General features: G+C 51.5%; 1 protein-coding gene across 2 annotated transcripts; it reads left to right on the top strand.

The window, feature by feature from the left end:
- The first annotated feature begins 3,950 nt into the window (after positions 1-3,950).
- Positions 3,951-21,581, top strand: JDP2 (Jun dimerization protein 2). Of its 2 annotated transcripts, XM_084207192.1 has the most exons (4): positions 3,951-4,125; positions 15,108-15,331; positions 19,761-19,865; positions 20,683-21,581. In XM_084207192.1, the coding sequence occupies exons 2-4, from the start codon at positions 15,131-15,133 to the stop codon at positions 20,866-20,868; spliced, it is 492 nt and encodes a 163-aa protein (XP_084063318.1). In that variant the 5' UTR covers positions 3,951-4,125; positions 15,108-15,130; the 3' UTR covers positions 20,869-21,581. The 2 variants fall into 2 exon arrangements, with proteins under 2 accessions (XP_084063318.1, XP_084063317.1); XM_084207191.1 differs by lacking the exon at positions 3,951-4,125 and having other exon boundaries at positions 15,106-15,331.
- The last annotated feature ends 334 nt before the right edge of the window (positions 21,582-21,915 follow it).

Raw genomic sequence — 21,915 nt, 5'->3', positions numbered from 1 at the left:
CTCTCTCAGCCTCTCAGTGGGTGGGAGGGGATCATTAATCCTGTCGGCCTGCACTGAAAGGCAATGCCAGAGAGAATTTTACATGTAGGACATCAGTATGGCTTTGTATCTGCCAGGCATGTCCACGTGCATGTTGTTGTGCTAGTCAGCCTTGAAGAGATTGCAGAGAGGTGAACTGGAATGGCTAACATCCTGACTAGACTTAGAATATTGATTAATTTCAAGCACATAGAACTGTGCTTGGTCATGCAACAGAGATGTTTAGGTCTAGTGTATCATTTGCTTTCTTGGCCAAGAATATCTCAGGGAGGTTACTGTGAGCTCATCACTACTGACAGTGGCATCAGGAGGGTGCAGAGGGCAAGTAAAGGACTATTGTTGCTGGGTCTTAAATATGCTCTCGGTGCATTTGGACAGGGCACATTAAATGTCAAGGGCCCTCAGGAGCCATGCCCATGCCGTGGCTCTTGTCGCTGTGTTCAGACAGGGCTGTAACAGATTTCAGAGAGAAACCTGGCAAGAGGGACCAGCACCGACTCTGCCTCCCCTGCCCACCTTCAGAAGACAGGGCAGTGTCCACTCCTGCAGTGAGGGGGCCACCAGACAATCCAGAAGAGGGTGAAAGAGCAAGAGTGGTTGTGGAGCTGTTTCGTGGTGTCCTGGCCGAGGCTGAAATGCAGCTGATGAGCGGCACAGTTCATCCGTGTGGAGAAGGCAGAGGAATGCAAGCTGGCAGGCCAAAAGCAGAGACTTTTCCTGAGGACTGAGAGCAGCTCCTTTGCAGTCAAACTTCTGTGCTGGTGCAGCTCTGTTTTGCTCTAGAGTTCTCTCTGTTCCTGATAACTTTCTGGCCCCATGTTGTGTTGCAGGGGCTGTGTTTCCACATCCATGAGCCTTCACCTTCCACACACTTTATTTTGGACAAAAATATGCAAATCATCCCTTTCATCTGAAGAGAAAGCCATCTGCCAAGCAGCAAGGTACTGACAGTTTTTTATGTTCCGTGCAGTGGAACTTTTGCTTTTTTTCTCAACAGCTCCCATCTCCATTGCAAATGCTGCCATTCACATTTGATTAATTTGTCTTTGTCAGCACATGTTTCCACCACAGTGGTAAGACTGACCAGCCCTGGTAGGGCCAGACGTGTTTATCTGCATCATTCAGCAAACAGCCTGAGCCTGTTGTAAGTGACTTTTTTGTTCACTTTTACCCACTGCAGCCACAAATTCTCAATTAATTGTTACGTCTTTTCTAGCCAAAATGAAACTATCTGAAAAGTAAACATATTTTGTGTTTACATGAGGCAAAACCCAGCTTGGGAAAAGAACAGTTCAAGCACAGGCGGCTGCAAGAGCAGGGAAAATTCCCCTGTGAGACAAGAGTTCCCAAGTCAAGGAAGAATGATGCAAGTTTGTCCCTTTAAACATGTGCGTAAGCACTGTCCCAGGCAAGGATTGCTTCCCTGGAACTAGCTCTTCAATGGTTAAGTAAAGTAAGTCCCAGTTAGGACTAACTTGCATTGTTATAATAATGGAGGCTCAGCTGCCTCCAGGACCTGCAGTGGGGAAGTGGGGAAGGAAAAAAATTGTAGGCTGATGGGGTCTCCCCAGTTCCCAAGCTTCTTCAGCACAGTCTTGAAATCAGTACTGCAAACACGCTGCAAGGGCAGCAGACCGGTGGATGCTGGATCCCTGCTCCCATCCTGTGGAGGGTGTCTGGGAGAGAAAGGGCCAATACTCAAGGCTGGGGCAATAGATGTCTTTGTTGCAATGAGATCTCCCAGCTCTGCCCACCAGTGAAAGGGAAATGAAAAAGGTTAAAAAAAATGGAAGACAGAGCAGGGAGAGCTCTCCTTCTTCTAACCCCCTGCAAAGAAGAGGAAACAGCACTTTCCCACCTTCCCCATAGTAGGGAAAGGCTGCAGGAGGAACTGTGTGCTGGACTGGACCTTGTTCAACCAGGTCATCAGCCTCTTCTGAAATCCCTCTGGTTTTTCCTCTTCCCTTCCCTCCCCTCAGGATGCAGCAGTTGTGAGGAAGCTGCCATGCCCTGAAGGCAACTTGTCGGATTTGCTAGAGAGAGATGTTGTTTGTCAACCCCGTTGGGATACCTGGAGCTTAAGGCAATAGAAAAGTCTGTCCTATCTGATGCAGGAAGGAATGCATATGGAAAAAATATATCTTGGCTGACATTTCTCCTTTTCCCCCAAGATGAGGTGCCAAGATTAAGGAAATATTGGGGTTGTATGCAAAAGTTATTCTGCCTCTCTGAAAACAAAACAAACAAACAAAAGAACAATAGCATGAGAAGATTAGTAATGAAGATACATGTGCAGTGTCCTGCCAAGCCAAGATGTTAGCTATTTCTCTAGAACAGCTTGGGCAGGTTATATCCTATTCTGAACACAGCATTTCTGATCCCATGTTCCTTCTCAGTCTCAGATCTCTCCAACTGAATTCTCTTTTTCTTGCTGAGGTACAGATGAATAGGACAAGGCTGGAAGTGCTGATGCCAAGACCTTGTAGATGATGAATAGTGTGAATCCTCAGTTGTGAAAAGAAATTAAATTGGTGAATGCTGAAAAGAAACAATGACTGACAAGTCAGGGGAAGGAAAACGAGGTAGGGTGGATGGTGCCTCTCTGTGGCGTTAGGTGGGTCAGAGAGGCGGCACTGTCACTTAGCTGGGTAGTGCTGCTCATCCTGGTGGTTTTGTTAACTACTCTTAGAATGCTGTCTTTCTGAAGGAAAAGGAGCCTTTCTGTCCTGAAATGCAGTAGGGACAACAGCCCTGGAGTATCCAGTACCTATGGCAGATCCGGCATGGTCCTCCAGTTGTGCAAAGCTTTGCTTCCTGAGAAGGGTTTGGCTGACGCAGCTGGGAAGAGGCCAGTGTTAGAAAGAAAGAGGAAAGAAACAAACACAAATCAGTTATCAGGAAGGCCCCAATCTGTCACCCGCTCCATGATCCCCATCCGACATCAAGGTGCCACAACACTGGGCACTATGGATGTACCCGTCCTTCAGGCAATGTCCCATCCTGACGTCCCACTGAGGATGAGAAAACAAAACAGCTGGGAAGAGGTGCCTTGAACCCCTCTGCTTCCTCCTGGTTACTCTCCAGGCCGGTCAAGGGAGTGGTGGAGCTGGGGCCGACAGCCCTTGGCCCTTGTATGAGGGAGCCAGCGTTGTGTGGGGCATGAGCCGGTCAGGCTGGGGGGGATGAGATGAGAAGGTCCTTGCCTCCCATGGGATAGTGGAGTGACCCTGCAGCCCTGCCCACCCCTGTGCCTTTGCTACGCTGGGTGAGGTGTGCTTGATGCTGGAGAGCATAGATAGTCTCTCTGGTCCTTTGCCTCCTTCTTCCCAGCCTCAGGACTCAGGAGCCGAGGCTCCGCACAAATCGGGCTAGCTCGGGTACGGCTGCAGCGGCACCGGGCCGCGTCGCCGGGGCTGCCCGGGACGGTGTCCAGGCGTGCGCCAGGGGACAAGAGCGACCGGAGGGAAGCAGAGAGTACGCGGAGGGGCGCAAATAGGAGCGCGGGGAAGACGAGCGGGTGCGAGGTCCGGGGGCGCCGTAGTGCGGAGGGGTCAAGAGGTGCCGGAGCGTGCCGGGATGCCGGCTGCGAGGGCAGAGGGCTGCTGAGGGGTGGCGGGTGCGGAGTCCCGGGGTGCACGATGCGGAGATGCCGTGCCGTGAGGTGTGGGATGTCTGGCCGTGGGGTGCGGGATGCCGAGGTGCGGGATGTCGGGGTGCCCCGGCTGGTCCCACCCCTGCGCGGCGCTCCCCGCCCCGCGGCCCCGCTCCCCCGCCCTCCCTGACGTGTGGCGCTGGCAGCCCGGCCGGTTCCGCATTCCCGACCCCTCCCCGCAGCCCAGGGGCCGCTATATAACCGGGGCTGATGCAACCCACCCCGCCGCCTGCCACAGCCTGCGGGAGGCGCGCACCGGGGCGGCGGGCGGTGGCGGGCCAAGGCGCCCCGGCGGCGGCCGGCACCGACATCGGCACCCGGCGGGGCCCGGGGGTCGGGGCAGCGGCGGAGGCGGCGGGGCTGAGCCTGCAGCCCGCGCCCGGCCCCTACGGCCGGGCCCCGCGGGCACCCCGGCAGCCCGGTCGCCCTGCACGGTGGGTACGGGCGCGGGCGGGGGACGCGCCGGGCGGGCCGGGACTGCGGCAGGGGGCGGGCGGCGGCGCGGGGCTCCGCGGGGGTGGCGGACAGCGGCGACGGGGGCTGGAGCGGGGGGCGCCCGGAGGAGCATCCCGTCTCCCGCGGCGGCGGGCAGGGTGCCGCTGTCCGGGCGGTCGGGCGCACGGCGGAGATGCGAGCAGACCCTCCACGGGGGCGGGCGCAGCCGCATGGGCGGCTCAGAGCAGGGCTGCTGCCCCCGCAGCCGGCGAGGCGCGGGGGCTGGAGGTGCCGGGCTCTGGGCTGCTGCCGCACTGAGGAGCTGCGGGGCGGCGGGGGCGGCCTCCCCCCGCTCCTCGGGTGCCCGCTGCCTCCGCTTCACCTGCCGGCTGGGCGCGCAGGTGAGGGGCTCCCTGCGGCCGCCGGCCCGGGCCGGGCGGGCTGGCCGCCGCCAGCCGTGTCTCCGGCCCGGGAGGCCCGGGGAAGGAAAGGGGCCCTGGAGGTGCCCCCGCCGCGCGGTCCCAAGTCCGCTTTAGCAGTCAGGCATGGAGTTGAATGGAAGTTGCATTCTTTTGCACGCTCTGCTCCAGGAGGCACTTTTCTTTTTTCCATGGAAGGGAAATAGGTTTGAGAGCAAATTGGGGGAAAGGGAGAAATACCAGGGGAGCAAGAGCCACATTATGTTTCCATTTTCCTTTAATGAAGGCCCTGTGGAGGTGTATTTGAAAACACAGGGTCTCCTATGCCTTCAAGGAGGGTGAGAACACTGTGCTGGCTGGTTCCAGGGCCATATGCAGCGTATGGTGGCCAATGAAACAGGGCCTGGCTCGTTCTCTTGCTTGTCTTGGCAGCCTGCTCCATGGCTTGCATTACCAGCCCTGGAACACAACCACTGCCAAACTGTGAGTGTGTGTGCGTGTGTGTGTGTGCTTGGACTCCAAGAGCTCAGCAGAAGCAAACGCTTCTGCAGCTCAGACCAGGATTTTTTAGCTCGTTTTGGGAAAACTTGCATAAAAATCTGTGTGTGGAGGCTCTTGACAGAGTATGACCTGGGAATTTGTTGGTAAAAGCTTGTGCGAGAGCATCTGTGAATGCCAGTCTTTGGAGTTCAGATTCTTAGTATGAATCCTAGTGATTTAAAAATCCAAAAACCTGCCCATTAAGGGGGTGAGTGTGTGGGTGCAGGAGCTGCCATTCGCATCGTTACTGGGTCATGCAGCAATTGGTTGCCCCTGGTGTCTGGGGAATTAACAAAATCTGCTGAATTAGTGTGCAGGTTATTGCCTCTGCTTCCTCATTGAGATGCCTATGGATGCTTTCCCTGTATCTTCAGAGTTGAGTATTTCCCTCCTTACAGGATGCAAAGGTCCCTGTGCTGCATTCCTTGCCAAGGAAGAGTAAATACTCCCTCAGACCTCTTGCCTCCTCCTGCCCTGTCCATCTGAGCAGTGTGTACAACTGCTCAAGGAGCACTGGGCATCTGTTCTGTGGCCTCCTTCCCTGTTTGCTGCTTCAGCTGCATTGCCTGGGCCAGGTACTTGGCAGCATGCAATGCCTTGAATGTGAAGCTGTAAGAGGCTCTTTTCACTGCAGTGGCTGTTCACACTGGGCCTGGCCCCAAGCACAAGGGAGGCAGAGCCATGGTGAGGCATGGGACCCCTTGCCAGCAAGTGTGTGTGTCCTGCAGTGCCTTGCAACAAGGAGGGGGCACTGCAAACCTGATGCCATCTGTCTTTGGCTGCATTTACCAGTTGCTTGGACTGTCCAGAGTATCAATCCAAACATTGCAGACTATTTTAACATGCAGACAGAGAGCCGAAGGCACATACGGGCCTCTGAGCTGAGCAGTGATGCTGCAAACTAGCCAGAGCTGGTCTTTATATGGATTAGAGGTCTTTGTGGATGACCCTGGTATTTAAGGCATAATTTTGAGGAGTTTGTAGGGGGTGGGGGGGCTGTCATCTCTGAGGCCATCCTTGGCTCCTGAGGGCAGAACTTTGTGCTGGAGCAGGATCGTCTTCTTGAAGAAGGTTCTAGCCCTGACCACATGTAGTTATGGAAGGTCCAGGGTGATTTCAGCAAGTCAGTTGTTAGGCTGCAGCTCAGCCACTGAGGTTTTCTTAGACCAGGATATTCCTTCCTTCTCAAATCCCTTTGAGCTGCTTCAGGTATGAATAGGCTAGCTTTTACCTTCCTGTCCTGCACTGCTGTCCAGTGGGTGGTGCAACCTCAAATAATTAATTGCAATCTTAATAATACTGTGGTAATTAATGGCATTTTTTTGCAGTTATTGCAATTAACTATCACAGTAGGGGAGCCTTGCTGTGGTAGGTGCTGTACAAAACCCTGCTGTCACAGGTTGCTTGGAAGTCAATCGCTGCATTGCAGTGGTGGGAGCAGCTAAACTGGAGCTTTTTGCTGCCCTGTGAAGGTATGGAGGGAAATGCTCAGGGAGCTGTGAGCTGACTGCTTTGCTAATGGCAAATGGAGATTATTTCTAAAGCTGAGGACTGGAGAACCAGTATCCCCTCTCCTCACAAAAGGGACAAGAAGTCAAAGCATTAGACAGGCAGGTGTGGAGGCCTAATGGGCAAGGGGCTGCAAAATGGCATTTCTGCCAAGGACATGCTGTCTGCTCTGGGCTGCCCTGTGTGCACCGTGTAGGAAGCTCTGACCTTCCCTGATGGAGGAGAGGAGGGAGGGCAGCAAGGCTCTCTGCATTCCTGTTTTTAGAAAGCTTCTCACAGCCCTCTGTCAATGACTCGGATGATCCTCCTGCCAGCTAGAAGTGCAGGACTGAGCCAGAATGTTCCCACTCATGAAGTAGGTTTAGAATTCCACCTCCTGAGGAACAGTTCTTCATAGCTCCTTCTTCTGTTCAGCATTGTGACCCCCCACTCACTCTGAACTAGGGGTGGGAGGTTACATGTATGGGTGTTCACAAGCCTTGCAACTCTTCTCCCACCACGTGGGGTTGCCTGTGGGAGGAAAGGAACAGCAAGAATGGCAGCTCGGAGTGTCTGTGGGAAGGGCACAGATGTGTCTTTGGACCTGCAATCCTAGAACCTGGTTGTAGGAGTGGTCTCTCCCTCCTGGGATGGAAATGGGGTGTGGAGGCACTACAGTGAGTAGTGAGGTGCTGCAGTGTCCTGCAGTCCGAGGTGGCGTGCTCTGCCTCAGTGCCTCTGGATAGGCCATGCTGTAAGCAGCCTTTACCTGGCCTTTAAACAAGGGGGGATTTCTGTGATGCCATAAAACAATAAGTAATGTTAGGTGCTCAGTAAAGAGAGAGCATGCACATTTTTATCCCAGTTGGTGTCATTGCAGCTTTTCAGTGTGCTATAGGTGGTGGGCTCCTTGGCATCAACAGGTTCAGGAACTGAATGAATGAATGCACCACGGCTGTTGTTAAAGTCCATGTTTTCCAGAGCTACTGCATGGGGATCTGAAAAGACTGGTTACCCCCAAAGGGCTTGTCTGCTGCTGTGTTCTGATGTTTGGCAAATAACTTTGATCACTGTGGTGCTTGGCACTGGCCCGGCAAGTTTCTGCTTTTAACAGGGCAGAGCAGAAGCAGCTAGCCAGAAGATCGGACTCTAAGGTGCTACTCAAAGATAAATACATCTAGAGCAGATAGAATTGTGGGGCAATGGGAGAGTCTCATGTTTTAGATAGCAGAAGAAAGCTCAGATTGCATGGGAAGGTACTTGTGGCACTGGGTATATGGGGTTGTGTCTTTCTGCCTTCATCTCTTCCCACTGGAGCCTGAACTTTGAAGCAGAAGAAGGTCTGTAGGCTTCAGACCATCAGCACTATGCAGTCTTCCCAGAAGAGTCCAGATGGAAAAAAGCAAGTGGCTCAGAGCTTCAGAGAAAGAGTAGTAGCCAACTGCCCTGTCTTTGTTTAGGAAATTACATTCTTGGTTCATGAGAAGTTGGGTATGTCAGGAAAGGGCTTTCATATAAATCATCCTTCTGCTCACAGAAGGAACTAGATAGATTCAATGTATGACATACAGCCTGAGGTAACTTGATAGCCAGGAGCTAAAAAAAGGGTTTAAAATGGCAGTAAAGCAGAGTAGAATCTAAGGAACTAGAAGCTGGTAGTGCTGCTTCTGATTTCCATACTAAAATTATTATTCCCTGTTGGCCAGGAGCAGATGAAAGGCCAGTTACTGTGACTTGAGTGCTCCAAGACAGCACATACAAATGGCAGTGTTGTGCTAGGGGCTAACACACCGATGAAGAGTTCAAAGATTGCTTGTATGGTGGCTTACAGAGACTTCAGCAGTGCTCTGATGCGTGGCAGCTGACAAGTAATGGCAGGCACCCAGGCTGAGGCTGCTGAGAGGATACCAGGCAAGCATGGCCTTTATTCTGCAGGCAGCATGGAGAAGGGCTGGTAGGACAGACTATGCCTTAGTGCAGTGCTTAACATGGACAGAAAAGAAACCTGCTGGTAGGTAGAGAGTGTCAGAATCTGCTGGCTGACAGTGTTGATGCTAGACTGGTTCTCTGAGCATCAGAAGGGTACTTGGATCAACCATTATAAATGTCAGCACATGTGAAATAGCTTATGTTGTAAGAAACTGAGATTGTATTATAGACAGCAAAACTGATAAGAAGGCTGCAAATAGCCCTCACTCTCACCAAGGAAGCTGACACCAGAGATAAGGCAGTAATGGCAAGTTAAATTGAAGTGTGACTGTCAGAGCCTGCTTTGGGATGTCGTGGTCAGCTCTGCAGGATGATGCTCGTGGTGCAACAGTAGCAACTGCACTTGGTTTATAAAGAAACAAACAGCACCTCTGGATGCATAGGATGGTGGATACAAACTGAGGCAGTCTGTGTGCCGGGAGTTGAATGTATGATTTCAACACAGGTAGGCATTTCTGTGCCACTTTTAGTCTGGGTAAGAATAGCAGTGAAGAGGTGGCAGGAGGGATGTGAATACAGGCTAGCAAGTGGAGCACAAGCCCCCTGGGTTATACGAATTATGCCCACGCATGTTAGATTTATGCTGTAACTGCTGTGCAAACATCAGCTTCTTAAAAAAAAAAACAAACACAAACCCAAACAAAGAATCCCCTGAAAAATCAGCAACAAATCAGTATAGGAAGAGGAAAAAACCCAACCCATAAAAAAACCAAAACAAAACAAACCCAAAAAAAGCCCAAGAACATGAGATTGGAACTGCAGGAGGAAGAATAGAAAGGTATGTGGGGGCAGTCTCACTGAGGAAGCTGAGCACCTGTATGGGACAGAAACAACTTGGTAAAGCTGCTTCCCTCTAGGCAGTGATTTCCAGAAGATAAGACTCTGGCAGTAGGAGAAAAACTAAGAGTAATGGGTGCTGCCTTTAAGAAATATTAAATCAACCAGTGTCACAGACTGCTGACCATAAGGACATAATTGAGGAACAAAGCATGCAAACATTGAAACTGGTGGAAAAGATTCAGCAAAACCAAGGTGAGCTGTCAGCTTTTTGAGTATGAGACTGCTGATAAAATAACTGAGTTGATTGAAGCCACAGGAAGAATAGTGCCAAAGCAAGGATGCAAAAGTTGCTGCAATTATCAGGAGGGTTTGCAGACATTTCGGCAAGAGGTCAAGTCTTGTCTTACAGCATTTTAACCAGAATAAGGGAGTGTAGAGGCAAAGCTCAGGAAATAAAAACTGAATTCTGACCTGTGAAATCATGTATTGACCAGATTTTTTGCTGCAAAGATGGTTGCTGAAGAGAGCAATGAATAGTATAAAGTACTCATCATTGAACTGAAATTGTAAGAAAGCCTTCTCTGTCTCCTAATTCCCTCTGGAGCATCTTGATGTCGTGGCACAAAATGATGAATAGTGTTGGTGCAAAAGGCAGATTTATGGTGAATGTAAACTCCAGAAACTGGTGTCATGCTGATCCAATGGTCCTATGCAAGACTGCACATTCTCTTTCCTCTTGATGTCTTGCTATTGGCTTCATTATGTGCAAAAGCATAGCTGATACAATGCATACAAAGGAATTGTGTGGTTCAAATGTAGGACACCAGAAAGCTAGGTTGTACTGAAGACACGATGTTTCCAAGCTCGTGTAAGGAGATGTTGAAAGACCACCTGGCATTGAGGGAAAAAGGCAGTGTTATTTATCAGTTCTGAAAAGAAAAAAATATAATAAGAATCCCAACTAAAGCACTGTGTTAGAAAGTGAATGAATACAGAGGTGAGTTGGTTCATGTGCCTTAGAAATAGCAAGTGCTGGAAGGGAATATCCGGAAACCAATTAGGAATTGGCATGGCACCAGCTGTATTCACCCCAGGTAGCCAGGTGTGGCTGTTGAAGAGCTTGCAACTTAAAGGTCAAACTCAAATCCTGAAATTTAAAGTTCTGCCCTACCATGTGAACATGGTACCAGTATGCTGGAGTTATGGGTGGGCATGTTCATGTCTGCCAGGATAACAGTTTTGGGAGGAAAACTGAAGTAAATAGAATTCCATACTCTGGCTTTTTTACATGATCAAAGTAAAACTTACCTCTGTCACTCACCAGAAAAGAATGAGAAAGTACCTGGGACTTGGGATGAAAAGAATTGTGCTTACATTAGGAAGAAGCAAAGGAGTGGAACAAACTTAGAGTTTGTTCAAGTTTGAGTCTTTCCAATCAGCAGGAGTGACAGTGCCTGGGGCTGAGGCCCTCAAGAACTGGGGAGATGATCTATTACTGCACACCTGCTCTGCAGAGAGGGATGGCATCTCTCCTCATTCCTTTTTATTTCCGTGGTTATAGCCCTGCTGGGAATGGTGTTACTTTCCTCTCCAAGTCCTAACTCAGCTTGACTTGTGGCAGTTCTTAATGTGCTCCTGAGCTTTCTGACCCCTGTGCAAGCTCTCACCTGAGAAGACTTTCCCCCCTTTCTACCTAGTTCTCAGCTCATCTTAATGTGCAGGCTTATGGTTATCCAGAAGGCTTTGGGCACTTTGGTTTGATGAGCTTAAAATTTACTTTCCACTGATGCAGGTGTGATGTGGGCTTTGGCACTGCAGTCCCTGGATCCAGGATAAATTTTTAGAGCATATTGGATACGGGCCAGCCCCTTCACTCTGACCTGTGTTGTGTGTTACACTGGTACAGAGGCTATTTCAAGGCATATCAAGCTACCAGATCAAAGATGCAGAAGGAGGAGAAGATGTGCTGGAGAAAACAGTGTTTTCTCAAATCCTTAGCCACTTGTCCCCAGGGACCTGCCCCAGGCTCAGGAGTGCATGGGAGAGGGTGCTGAGTGCTCAGGTTGGCCCACAGTCTGAAGAATGGATTTCTCCTTCTCCTTATTTCATAAATTGCAGTGACTCTATATTCAGTCTGCCTGAGGACTGGACTGTCTAGCCTGGGTGCTGTCAACTGCATCTCATGATGGAAGAAAATTAAGCACAGCATGGCTGGCCAGACAAGGGAGGGGATTGTCCTGCTCTGCTCCACACACGTGTGGCCTCACCTTGAATAGTGTGAGCAGTTTTGGGCACCACCATAGAGAAAAGAGGTTAAGCCATTAGAGGGCATCCAAAGGAGGGCCTGGAGGGGAATCTGCATGAGGAGCAGCTGAGGTCACTTGGTCTGTTCAGCCTGGAGAAGAAGAGGCTGAGGGGAGACCTCACTGCAGTCTACAACTTCTAGTGAGGGGAAGAGGAGGGACAGGTTCTCTTGTGACCAGTGACAGGACTCAAGGAAACGGCATGAAGCTGAGGCAGGGGAGGTTTAGGTTGGATATCAGAAAAAGGTTTTTCATCCAGAGGATGGCTGGGGAACAGGTTTCCCAAGGAAGTGGTCACAGCACCAAGCCTGACAGAGTACAGTAGGAGTCTGGACAACAGGCACATGGTGTGACTCTTGGGCTATCCAAGTGTCAGGAGCTGGACTCGATAATCCTGATGGGTCCCTCCAACTCAGCATGTTATGTGATTCTATTAATAAATTAAACCAAGTCCTCCAAGTCCAGAATGGATTTTGGCAACCAGTGCTGGGTTCAAGTCAATTCTCATCCTGAAGCCTGTGAAAGGGTGGGTCAGAGCCCCAAAATCTGTGAGAGACTTCAAGTGGATGCTCATATACTTTTGCTACTGATTATTTTTGTTTTATTTTTTAAATTTTGGCATAAGCTGTTCAAGCTGGGGGCGGACATCTGCGGGACTGCTGGCTCGGGCTGTGATGCTGTTGGCAGGTGTCTTCCCCAGTGCCACAGCATGTCACCTTGGTGGCAGCATCAGGGAAATGGCCAGCTCTGCAGTGTATACAGCTACCCCAAAATGGCAGACTGGATTTAACCCCATAGAGCTCTGTCTTGTGGCAGGGGGTCCTGGGAAGAACCTCTAGATTCACCTCCCCTTTGTCATGCCACCTCAATGACCCGGTGCTGTCCTGCTGGACAGGGACGATCTCTGAGGAAGGTGGTAGGGATTTAGCCACACTCCCTAAATAACTTGTGTTTTCCTGTCTGGAGTGCAGCCTAAGGGAGTGCTGGTGCTTATTTCTGGAGGGGTGAAGCATCTTAGCCATGTGTAGGCCTGAAAGGAAGGGGGAGGGAGGTAGCATGCAGCTTCAGAGCCCAGCTGCCTTGGGCATCTCTGGGCACCTTACAAGATGTTGGTGCAGATTCTGGTACAAGATTCCACTGCAGATGTGGAATTACATTTTTCTAGTTTAGAGATCTCTGTGGAAGAATGAATACTTTGCATCAGTTTAGGTCCTTGCAGTCTCAAGGAGTTGACTTGCAGTCTTTTCTCAGGTCAAGTATCATTACCAAGTATTTTCTCTTTCTTTTCTGTCACCAAATGGGCAAGAGTCCATTTCATCAGATAGTATCGCTTCTCTTAGGAAGTTACTTGTCTGTCCTTCCTGTCTTCTCTTCAGGCTTTAAAGACCTTATGCAGATCGCCTCCTCCCTGCCAGCTTCCTCTCTCCACAGCAGTGCTCCCAGCACTGCTGAACACTGGCTTGCTCTCCCCTTCCTGGTCTCCTAAAGGATGACTGGAGTAGAGGGCTTGATTCTTCTTTATGGTTTCTGTCTTGCTGATCTGCTTTCCCTGCTCTTTCCCAAGTCTTCTTGGTCACAGCTGAGCAAACCCTGCCAGGAGACATCTCATGCTGACACCTGGACCTCTTCATTGGCAGATTAGACTGTTTGACAGCTCACAGCTCATTGCAGGTTGTAGACACTCTCTGCTGCAAATCATTCTGTCTGTCACACCAATACAGCTTGCACAGCACCCGTGCTGGATGCTGTGGAGCTTGCATTAGCCTCTCTGCCCTTGACTAGCCTCTATGCTTGTTTTTCCTTTCCTTCTGCTGCTTATCTCTGTTCCTTCACATTTACAAATATATTAAATAATCTCATGGGTAAAGAGATGTGCCAGTGCCAAGAAATCCTCACCTTCTCTGTTTGTCGTGATTAACCCTGTTCAGCCTGCTCCCACTGACTCCACCTGAGCAGAGCAGTTGGACCAGGCAATCTCCAGAGACCCCTCCCAGCCTCAGCTGTTCTGTGATTCTGTGATCCAGCAGTTCTATCTCACATGCAGCTTTACTCAAGTCTTCAGCCTGGTACTGACATAGATTTGTCTCTCTGGGATGGCAAGTGCTGAGCAGCTGTGGCAGCTGGCTTGGCTAAGTGTGTGTGTGTGAGTCTGCACGACTGTACTGCCTGGGCCAAAAGTCTGTATTGCCTGTTACCTGGTCTCTCAGCAGATGAGAGTGGAGGCTTTGGAAAGAGCAGGGCAAGTGCATGTTATTCCTCATTTAATGCTCCTCCTTTCTCTGTCACTTGGTGCTGTGAGAGCCTCCATGAGTTTCCCCAGCTGTTTGTTGAATCCTGCCTTCTGACTGGCTCTTGTGGTTGCAGGAAGCTGCACACTGAGATTTTGTGTTTGCTCCTTTAGTCTGTTTCTCTCTTGACATTGCTGGTCCTTATCCCTGGTGTGTTGGTGCCTCCTGCACAGGAGCAGAATGGGGTGGGTGCCTGGGGGCTCCTGCAGTGTGCTGGGACTTCTCTGGAAGGGCAGGACAAGGAGAGCAGTGCACACACACAGGGATGTGTGGTTGAGTTGAAGAAGAGGGGCAAATGGCTGCTGTATGGACAGCAGTGAATGTTATAAGTAGGTAACTTGTGAGTGTCCCAGGCCAGTTACACAGCAGGGATGTACCTGCACTGCAGCCAGCAACCATCTGCTCCAATGGCTTTTGGACTGATGTAACAGCTCCAGCTCTATGGACTTCCCATTTTAGGTTTAATTTTAATTTATCTTTGCTGCTTGTTCTTCATAGTTATTGATAACTCCCTTTCACCTCTCTATAAGTGACTTGCTGAAGTTTGCCCTGATCCTGTTTTCACTTTTTTTCTTTCATGATAGAAGAGGACTTTTGAACCTTGCACCATTTCCCTTCCCCTCCAGCCTTTGTTTCCTCATGTCTGTGCCGAGAGATGTTTGTACAGTGGTGGTTTTTTTTTCTTGCAGTTTTATCTGCAGTCTTTGTGTGCTGTGTTCCAGCCCTAAGCAGTGGCTGAGCCTGCCCAGAAGGAATCCAGCCTAGGCCATATTATGGTCCTCTTTGTGCCATTTTCTTCTTGTACTAATAATCCACACATTAATTAATCAAAATTCAGCTAAAAGCAAACCTTGATCCGCTGTACTCCAGAGAAAGGTGTCCATGGGATCACATCACTGTCGTTGCAGCCAGCTCCTGTTCTTCTAGTGCTTTGCCTCTCAGGTCTCTTCCCTTTCTGATCTACTGCCCAGTAGCCTATTCTTCCTGTCAGGATTCATATATTTTGGTTTGTATAATACAGTCTGCTTATTCGCTGCCTTTGCCCTTCCTGGGGGAGAATGCCTTCCTTGATTCATACCCCCGTAGGTGATGGGACTGTAGCATGAGTTCGTCCTGTGCTGTGTCATGAGGCCGTGTCACTGGGTTGTAATGGGATGTCTCTGTCCCCCTCCAGCCCAGGAAGCTGCTTCCCCTGCTATGATGCCAGGGCAGATCCCCGACCCGTCGCTGACGGCCGGTGCGCTGCCTGGGCTGGGCCCGCTGACAGGGCTGCCTGGCACAGCCCTGACCACCGAGGAGCTGAAGTGCGCCGACATCCGCAACATCGGGGCCATGATCTCGCCGCTCCAGTTCCTGGAGGTGAAGCTTGGCAAGAGACCCCAGCCTGTCAAAAGTGAGGTGAGTACTGGAGCCTGCTGGAGGCAGGTGGCCCTGCAGGGCTGTTGTCTGCATTTGCCTGGGTTTCCCTGCTGCCTGTGCTTGGCTGTGGTAGCAGTGCCCAGCAGTGTGTTTTATAAGCTCCCCGTTTGGTGACGTGCATGCATGTTAGCAGCTGCTCCACTTGCTGCCTCTTCTCCCTCTCTGACTCCCTGTCCCTGGCTGGCAGTGGTGGCCTCATTGTCCCAGACCTGACTGGTCCAGTGCAGCAATTGGCAGCCATCTGAACTCACACCCTGCGTGTGGAGTGGGGTCTGCTGCAGCCAGCCTGTCCCTAGGTGGGGCAAGCACCCAGAGTAGAAGTCACACAACCTGTCACCCATGTCAACAAGCCCTTGGTGCTTCTGGCATTGGTGTTGCCTTTCCAGTGGGAATGGGGTGTGTGGAGCAGTGACTCAGCCTGTGCCACAGGCGCTGCTGGCTGGGAGCTGCCCCTGCCCCATTGCTTGGGGTGGGCGCCCTGGCTTCACCTTGAGTTTCCTGGGATGGGGAAGGTAGGTAGTTTCTGCTTGGTACCACAGGCTGCTGTGTCAGAACCAGGCTGAAGGGACTAGGGAGATGCTTGGGCAGTGTTTTCCTTATGTCCCATGTGTTGGTTGTCCAGTCTTTGATTCTGGCTGAACTGGTGGTGAGTGTTTGCACCTCCTCCTGCCTGCAGATGGAGCTGGGAACCCACCGTTCCGAGGTCCCACGTGTGCGAGGGTGCTGGCTGCTGTTGGAAGGTCCAATACACAGCCATCTGAACAGAGCATTTGCTCTGTGTGAGGTAACCTCAGATGATGCCATATGAGCATGGGGTGATGTGTCTTTGGCAGCGTGAGCAAGGAGGTGCTGGATGATGTGAAAAGCTGCCTGTAATGAGCTGTGAGCTGAAAGGAGTAAAATAGGAGTTTCAGGGGGCAACCTGCTCTCCAAACGGTGCTGACACTTAATTTAGCCCAATTTTTTAGCAGATGCTCAGCAGCAGCCAGGGCCACCTGTGCAGAGCCATCCCTGGTCTTTCCCTCCAGCTGTTTGAGGTGGACTCCTGTGGGTAGAACTGGTATGATGTAGCTCATCTGATCACACAGGAGCCCAAGAGAGTGTCCAGTCAGCTTGTGCAGCCTGGAGGTTGACTGGACAGCTCTGGAGTGTGAAGAGCTGAGGCTAGGGTTCTGTGGGAGGCCATTGTAAGGCCCTGGGCATGCTGATGGCTTTTGTTCCTCTATGGGCAAAGCAGTCAGGGATTTGCAGCTGAAGACAAATTCTCTTTCTAGCTCTTGGCCTAGGTATTAATGCAGCAAATGGTCTGCAGTGTCCGTCTGCCTTCATGGGTTGGGGAAGAAAGAGGATGACTCTGTGGCTATGCTCTCTTCCCAGGCCCAGCTCCTTTCCTGGGGCAACTTGGGCACCTCTAAGCTGGCTCTGCAACCGCTGCTTTTGCTTTTTGTGGGCATGGTTATGCGATGTCACTGGCATCTGTGTGACAGGGATAGGGCAGTTCTGCCCCACAGCAGGTACTGGAACTGCTGAGTGTCCTCTGAGCCAGCTGTGGAGGCACCATGTGGAGGAAAACTAAGAGAAAACCCACTGACAGCCCTTGCACAGCTACCTTCCATGCAGCTGGTTCCTCCCCTGCATGGCCCATGAAGCTGAGGAGTTGAAGACAGCAAATGGAGCTGCCCTTGGCAAGGCTTTGCAGCAAAAGCCTGAGGGAGCTGAAGCAGTAGCTGCTTATCCCATGAGTAGCCAAGAAGCTGCCCACGCAGAGTTTTGCAATGCAGCCTGCAGCTGCTTTCCTCTTGCAGGGTGCTGGAGCCCAGGAATGCTGGGTGCTGGCGTGCCACTCTGTGGTGCCTGGGAGGACAGGCTGCTTCCATGAGCCTGGCCAAGGCAGCTCTCTCTGCTCTGCTGGGGGCACCAGCATCTCCTGGCATTGGGGTGTTTGTGCCTGGGGGCACACACAAAACCCACCCAGTGGGTGTTGGGGGCCAGTTTCTCTGCAGGGTGATGGACGGCCCCACTGGGAAAGCTGCTCTCCTCTTGGACAGGTGTAGACAGATGCTGCTGGGCTCCTCCACCACTGAATCCCACCTGGGGTGCTTCCTCTGGGACTGAGCCCTGCCCCTCAGGCAGATGATCACTTCAGTCTCTGAGGCTGCTGACTGAAGCAGTTCAGGAGGCATCCCCACAGGGACTTGTACCCATGGGGATCCCCTGGAGATCAGCTGCTGGGACATGGTATTGGGACATCATCACTGTCCCACATGCCTCTGAATAATGTCCTGGGGGAAAACCTGCTGTCTTGAAGAAGAGAACTTCTCTGCACTGAGAATTTGTGGATTCCTCATACCTGGAAGTGTTCAAGACCAGGCTGGATGGGGCTTTTACCAACTGCTCTACTGGAAGGTGTCCCTGCCTGGCATGGGGGTTGACACTAGGTGATCTTTAAGATCTCTTCCAAACCTTTCTATATTTCTATGAAGCTACAGGAGCTGTGGTCAAAAAGCAGAACCAAGGGTTCAAGCTTCTTCTATCTGTGTTGAGCCACCTTCCTTGGGCATCTGTATTCCATCTAAAGGACACAGACATTTGCTGGGCCCTCTGTGGGGTGGAGGCAGGGTCAGAGACAGTCATTTATTCTGTAATTCAAGTTGAATGGACCAACAGGGCATAGAAATGCCAGGCAGTTCCCAGGGCTGATGTAGTTGCTGGTTGCTCTTCCAGTTGCTGCTAGGCCCCAAGATGTACTTTTGAAGTCAAGTTTGGGGGTGTTTTTTGAGCTTTGGAGCTGTGAGCACATGTGATCTCTATGCACCCTCCTAGTAATCCTGGAACTAACAGACCAAGAAGCTGTCTTAGGGGTAGATGAGTACTTGGTAAATGTGCAAAGGGGAATTGCATCTACCCTGATGTCCACCTCCTAATTTCTGTCAGGAAATTTTGTAAGACCTGACAGCGGAATGTAGAGTTAGTGCCTTCCAGATTACTTCTGCTAACCTGTCACACCTAAGTTACGTGGGTGCAGTGTGAGCTGTCCATTTCTGACTGGACTTGGGGGTGTCAGTGCAGTTCCCATCCTAGTTCTCCCAAGTGTGGTATGTTGGTGCCCCATGACACTGCCTTGTCAAAGAATGGTGGCAGCCCAGCATTATGGAAGTCTGTGCATAGCTTGTGCTGGTTTTGTTTAGTATTTTCGCCCCAGCTGAAACAGCAACTGTGGTATAATGCTTACAACTAAGGTAGAAAAGATGCAGAACTGTTAGTGCTATAAAGCTCAGACATTGCTTTCTGCAGCATCCTATGTGCTGTGTATTGGACATGCAGCTTGCTGAAACTACCCCTTCACCCTGCCTTTGCTGAGTCCACGTTTCATCCAGTCCTTGTGCATCACACTGGGATGTTTTGGTTAGTGGGTTTTACTTGGTGACTGTTAGCAGTGTGCACAGTCTACTGTGGATGATGCCACCTGCAGCCTTCATTGCCATCAGGCACTGCTGGTGTGTCTGCGTGTGGGGTGATCTTGTGGCCACCAGCTATCAGTCAATAGGAATGAGGCAGTTCAGTCTGACACCTCAAATTTCAGAGACCCAGGCCAAATGGGGACCTTTTCTTCTCTATCCATGCTACAAAGTATAACCTGACTTTGCAGGGCTTTCCAGCGCTCAGATTTTTCTTGAAGGAGCTAGTTTGGGTTCTTGGGTTGTAGGCATGCCACAGGCCATTTCCACAGGCTTTGCAGCATATATCCATAAATACTTTGATTGTGTTTTTCTGACCCATAGGTCCTATTGGCTTGGCTATGTAGTTTGAGTCAAAAAGCATAGAGAACTGAGTCATGGCAAACAGTGCAGGTACTGCTGTGTCTGCCCCCTCACAGGGGATGCAGGACCTGTCCCCACCTTACTGTGGTGGCCCTGTGACTCAGACAGTGCTGAAGCTGCAGCACACAGTCCCAGATACTGGAATGGGGCAGGCCTAGCTGGGGCATCTTCTGGGTTTTTCTGCCTCTTGTCCTTGGCTGTGCGTGTGATGCTTTCAATGTCTGTGCTTACAGAGCTGAGCCTGTAGGTGTCTGTGTAACAAACCCCTCTTGTTTTTGGGAGGGGGCTCTATTCTCTGTCTCTTCCCTCTCTCAGGGAGGGAGCAGCCCTGTGAAGGTCTGTCTGTCCCCTACCAGCTATGTCCTCAGCTGTGGGTGCAGGTCTCCCTCTCTGTGTTCCCACAAAGTGGAGGTAGAGGCTGTAGCAGCAGCATACCTGGTTCCAGTGAGGATCATGTTGCTGGTGGCCCGTGACCAGGGGGCTGCCACATTGCCCTGTCATGGGTGGTGCTGCCACATGCTCACCCCTACCTCCTGCCCCAACCCACATCTGCTGGCTCTGATCTGGGTTTCTCTGTCTTCTTATAGCTGGATGAGGAAGAAGAGAGGAGGAAAAGGCGCCGGGAGAAAAACAAAGTAGCGGCAGCACGATGTCGTAACAAGAAGAAGGAGAGAACGGAGTTCCTGCAGCGGGTGGGTGCCCCAATCTGTCCCAGGGCACAGCAGGGACTCCCTAGAACAGAGCTCTAGCTGCAGGAAACATTGCCTCCTGAGCTTCCCCTCTGCCACCCCTTGCTCCAGTGCCTTTATCTGGGAAAATACAGCCCCTGCCTTTCCCCTGGCTGTGAAGGTGGTGGCCATGTACGTGCCCAGGCAGAGCTTACCCATGGTACCAGGGCTGGAGAGGGCTGGAGGTTGGCTCCAGCCTTGTGGTGAGAGAGGAATAATAATGTCTTTGCCTCAGTGCTGGAGCAGGAACACCCATATGAGTATGGCACAGGGCAGGGGCTGGCAGTGTGCTGCCCCCACCCTGACTGAAGTTCTAATGATTTTCCCACTCAGAGGCCTGATGTCCTCTCCACCTCTAACCTCAGGGCAGAAAAACTGACACAGCACCTTGCTGTTTTTCTGCAAACAGTAGTGAGACATGGGCAGATGACACAACTTGGAAGGAGTCATTTCACAAGGGCAGGTGTTTACAGGTGGGCTGGGTAAAAACTTAAGCATGGGTTTGTTCCCAAGCACCTTACCAGACCACAGAAATCAGCCAGGCACAGGTCTTGCTGGGGTGCGGCAGAGACCTGCCGCAGGTGGTGGCTGTGTGTTTCTGTGTGATGGCACTAAGTTCCAAGCACGAGGCAGCAGGGCTGGGGATGGACTGCCTGGAGGGATGTGATGCCTTGGCAGGTCTTCAGCCGGTTCCCCTGCTGCAGGGGCTGAGGGCCAAATTGTTTCTTGTGTCTTGTCCTGCTAGATAAAGTCACATGCGGTTGTGTTCCTGTCCTGCTAGGAGTCTGAGCGTCTAGAGCTCATGAATGCTGAGCTGAAGGCCCAGATAGAAGAGCTGAAACAGGAGAGGCAGCAGCTCATCCTGATGCTGAACCGGCACCGTCCCACCTGCATCGTGCGGACAGACAGCATCAAGACGCCTGAGAGCGAAGCCAACCCGCTGCTGGAGCAGCTAGAGAAAAAGTGAAGGTGGCACAGGGCCAGGAGGAGGAGACAGTGGCACAGGGTCTTCCAGGGTCTCTAATGTATGTACTGTATGAAGAACTGTGCACCCAGGCCAGGTGCAGCCAGGACCCAGTGGGCTTCCTTGGGAACTATGGACCAAACATGGGAACAGAGAAGATCAGGAACCTGCCAACCATGTACTCTGAGGCTGAACCTGGGAGCAGGGCTGGTGGTGTCAACCTCCCTGTGATATGTCATCACAGCCCTTCAGCCTGCTCTCAGCCCTGGGACCCACAAAGCCACAGTGTGTCCTGCGAGGAGCAGGCAGCCCGTGGGTAGCAGGGGCTGCAGGCTGAGGAGTGGCAGCTGGGCAGTGCCCACCAGCACCCTGCCCAGAGGCTGCCACTGCTCCTGGCGCACGCTCCGGAGGGAAACCCAAACCCAAGAACCACAAACACTTGATGCAGCCCCGTCTGGTGGGCAGGCCTGTCGGGGCTCGGTGGCGCAGGCGCCCCCCACAAGCACACTCAGTATAATGTTTACAGCCCAGCTGTCCGTGTCGGCCGTGCTTTTGAATGCACATTTTTACACTTTTTTAAAGTATTTTTTACAAAGTTTTTATACAGTGATCTCTATATGGATTTATATAATCACTAGATGTGATCCCATAGAAATGTATGTTATAATGGTCTGTTTGTTACAAACACATATGCCACAGTTATCTCCATTGTGTTACTTGTCTGGTAGCATCCAGCTCCTTTCCTGGCATGCTGGGAAGGGGGTCCAAGCTGCCCTCTGCAGTGGTGTCGCTACCCTCTCCATCCATGTATGTCCTTCATAATACTCAGTTCTGTATCTCTCAGTAAATGTTACCTTTGCGTATGCTGTCCTCCTGTAGCTCTGTTTGGGTCAGCACTGTGGCAGCATCTACCAGGGCTGAACAGGCCACTGTGTTCCTGGCTGAGTGACACAGTGGAGCAGATCCCAGAGCTGGTTTTGATGATTGTGTTAGCACCTGTGGGCCAGGGGAATTCACCCTAGAAAGCTGGCAACCTTGGAGGCAGCTCTG

The sequence above is a fragment of the Fringilla coelebs genome (assembly GCF_963513975.1).
Source record: "Fringilla coelebs genome assembly, chromosome: 6".
Classification (NCBI taxonomy): Eukaryota; Metazoa; Chordata; class Aves; order Passeriformes; family Fringillidae; genus Fringilla; species Fringilla coelebs.
The sequence above is the reverse complement of the archived record's forward strand: the minus strand, read 5'-3'. Positions and strand labels throughout refer to the sequence as shown.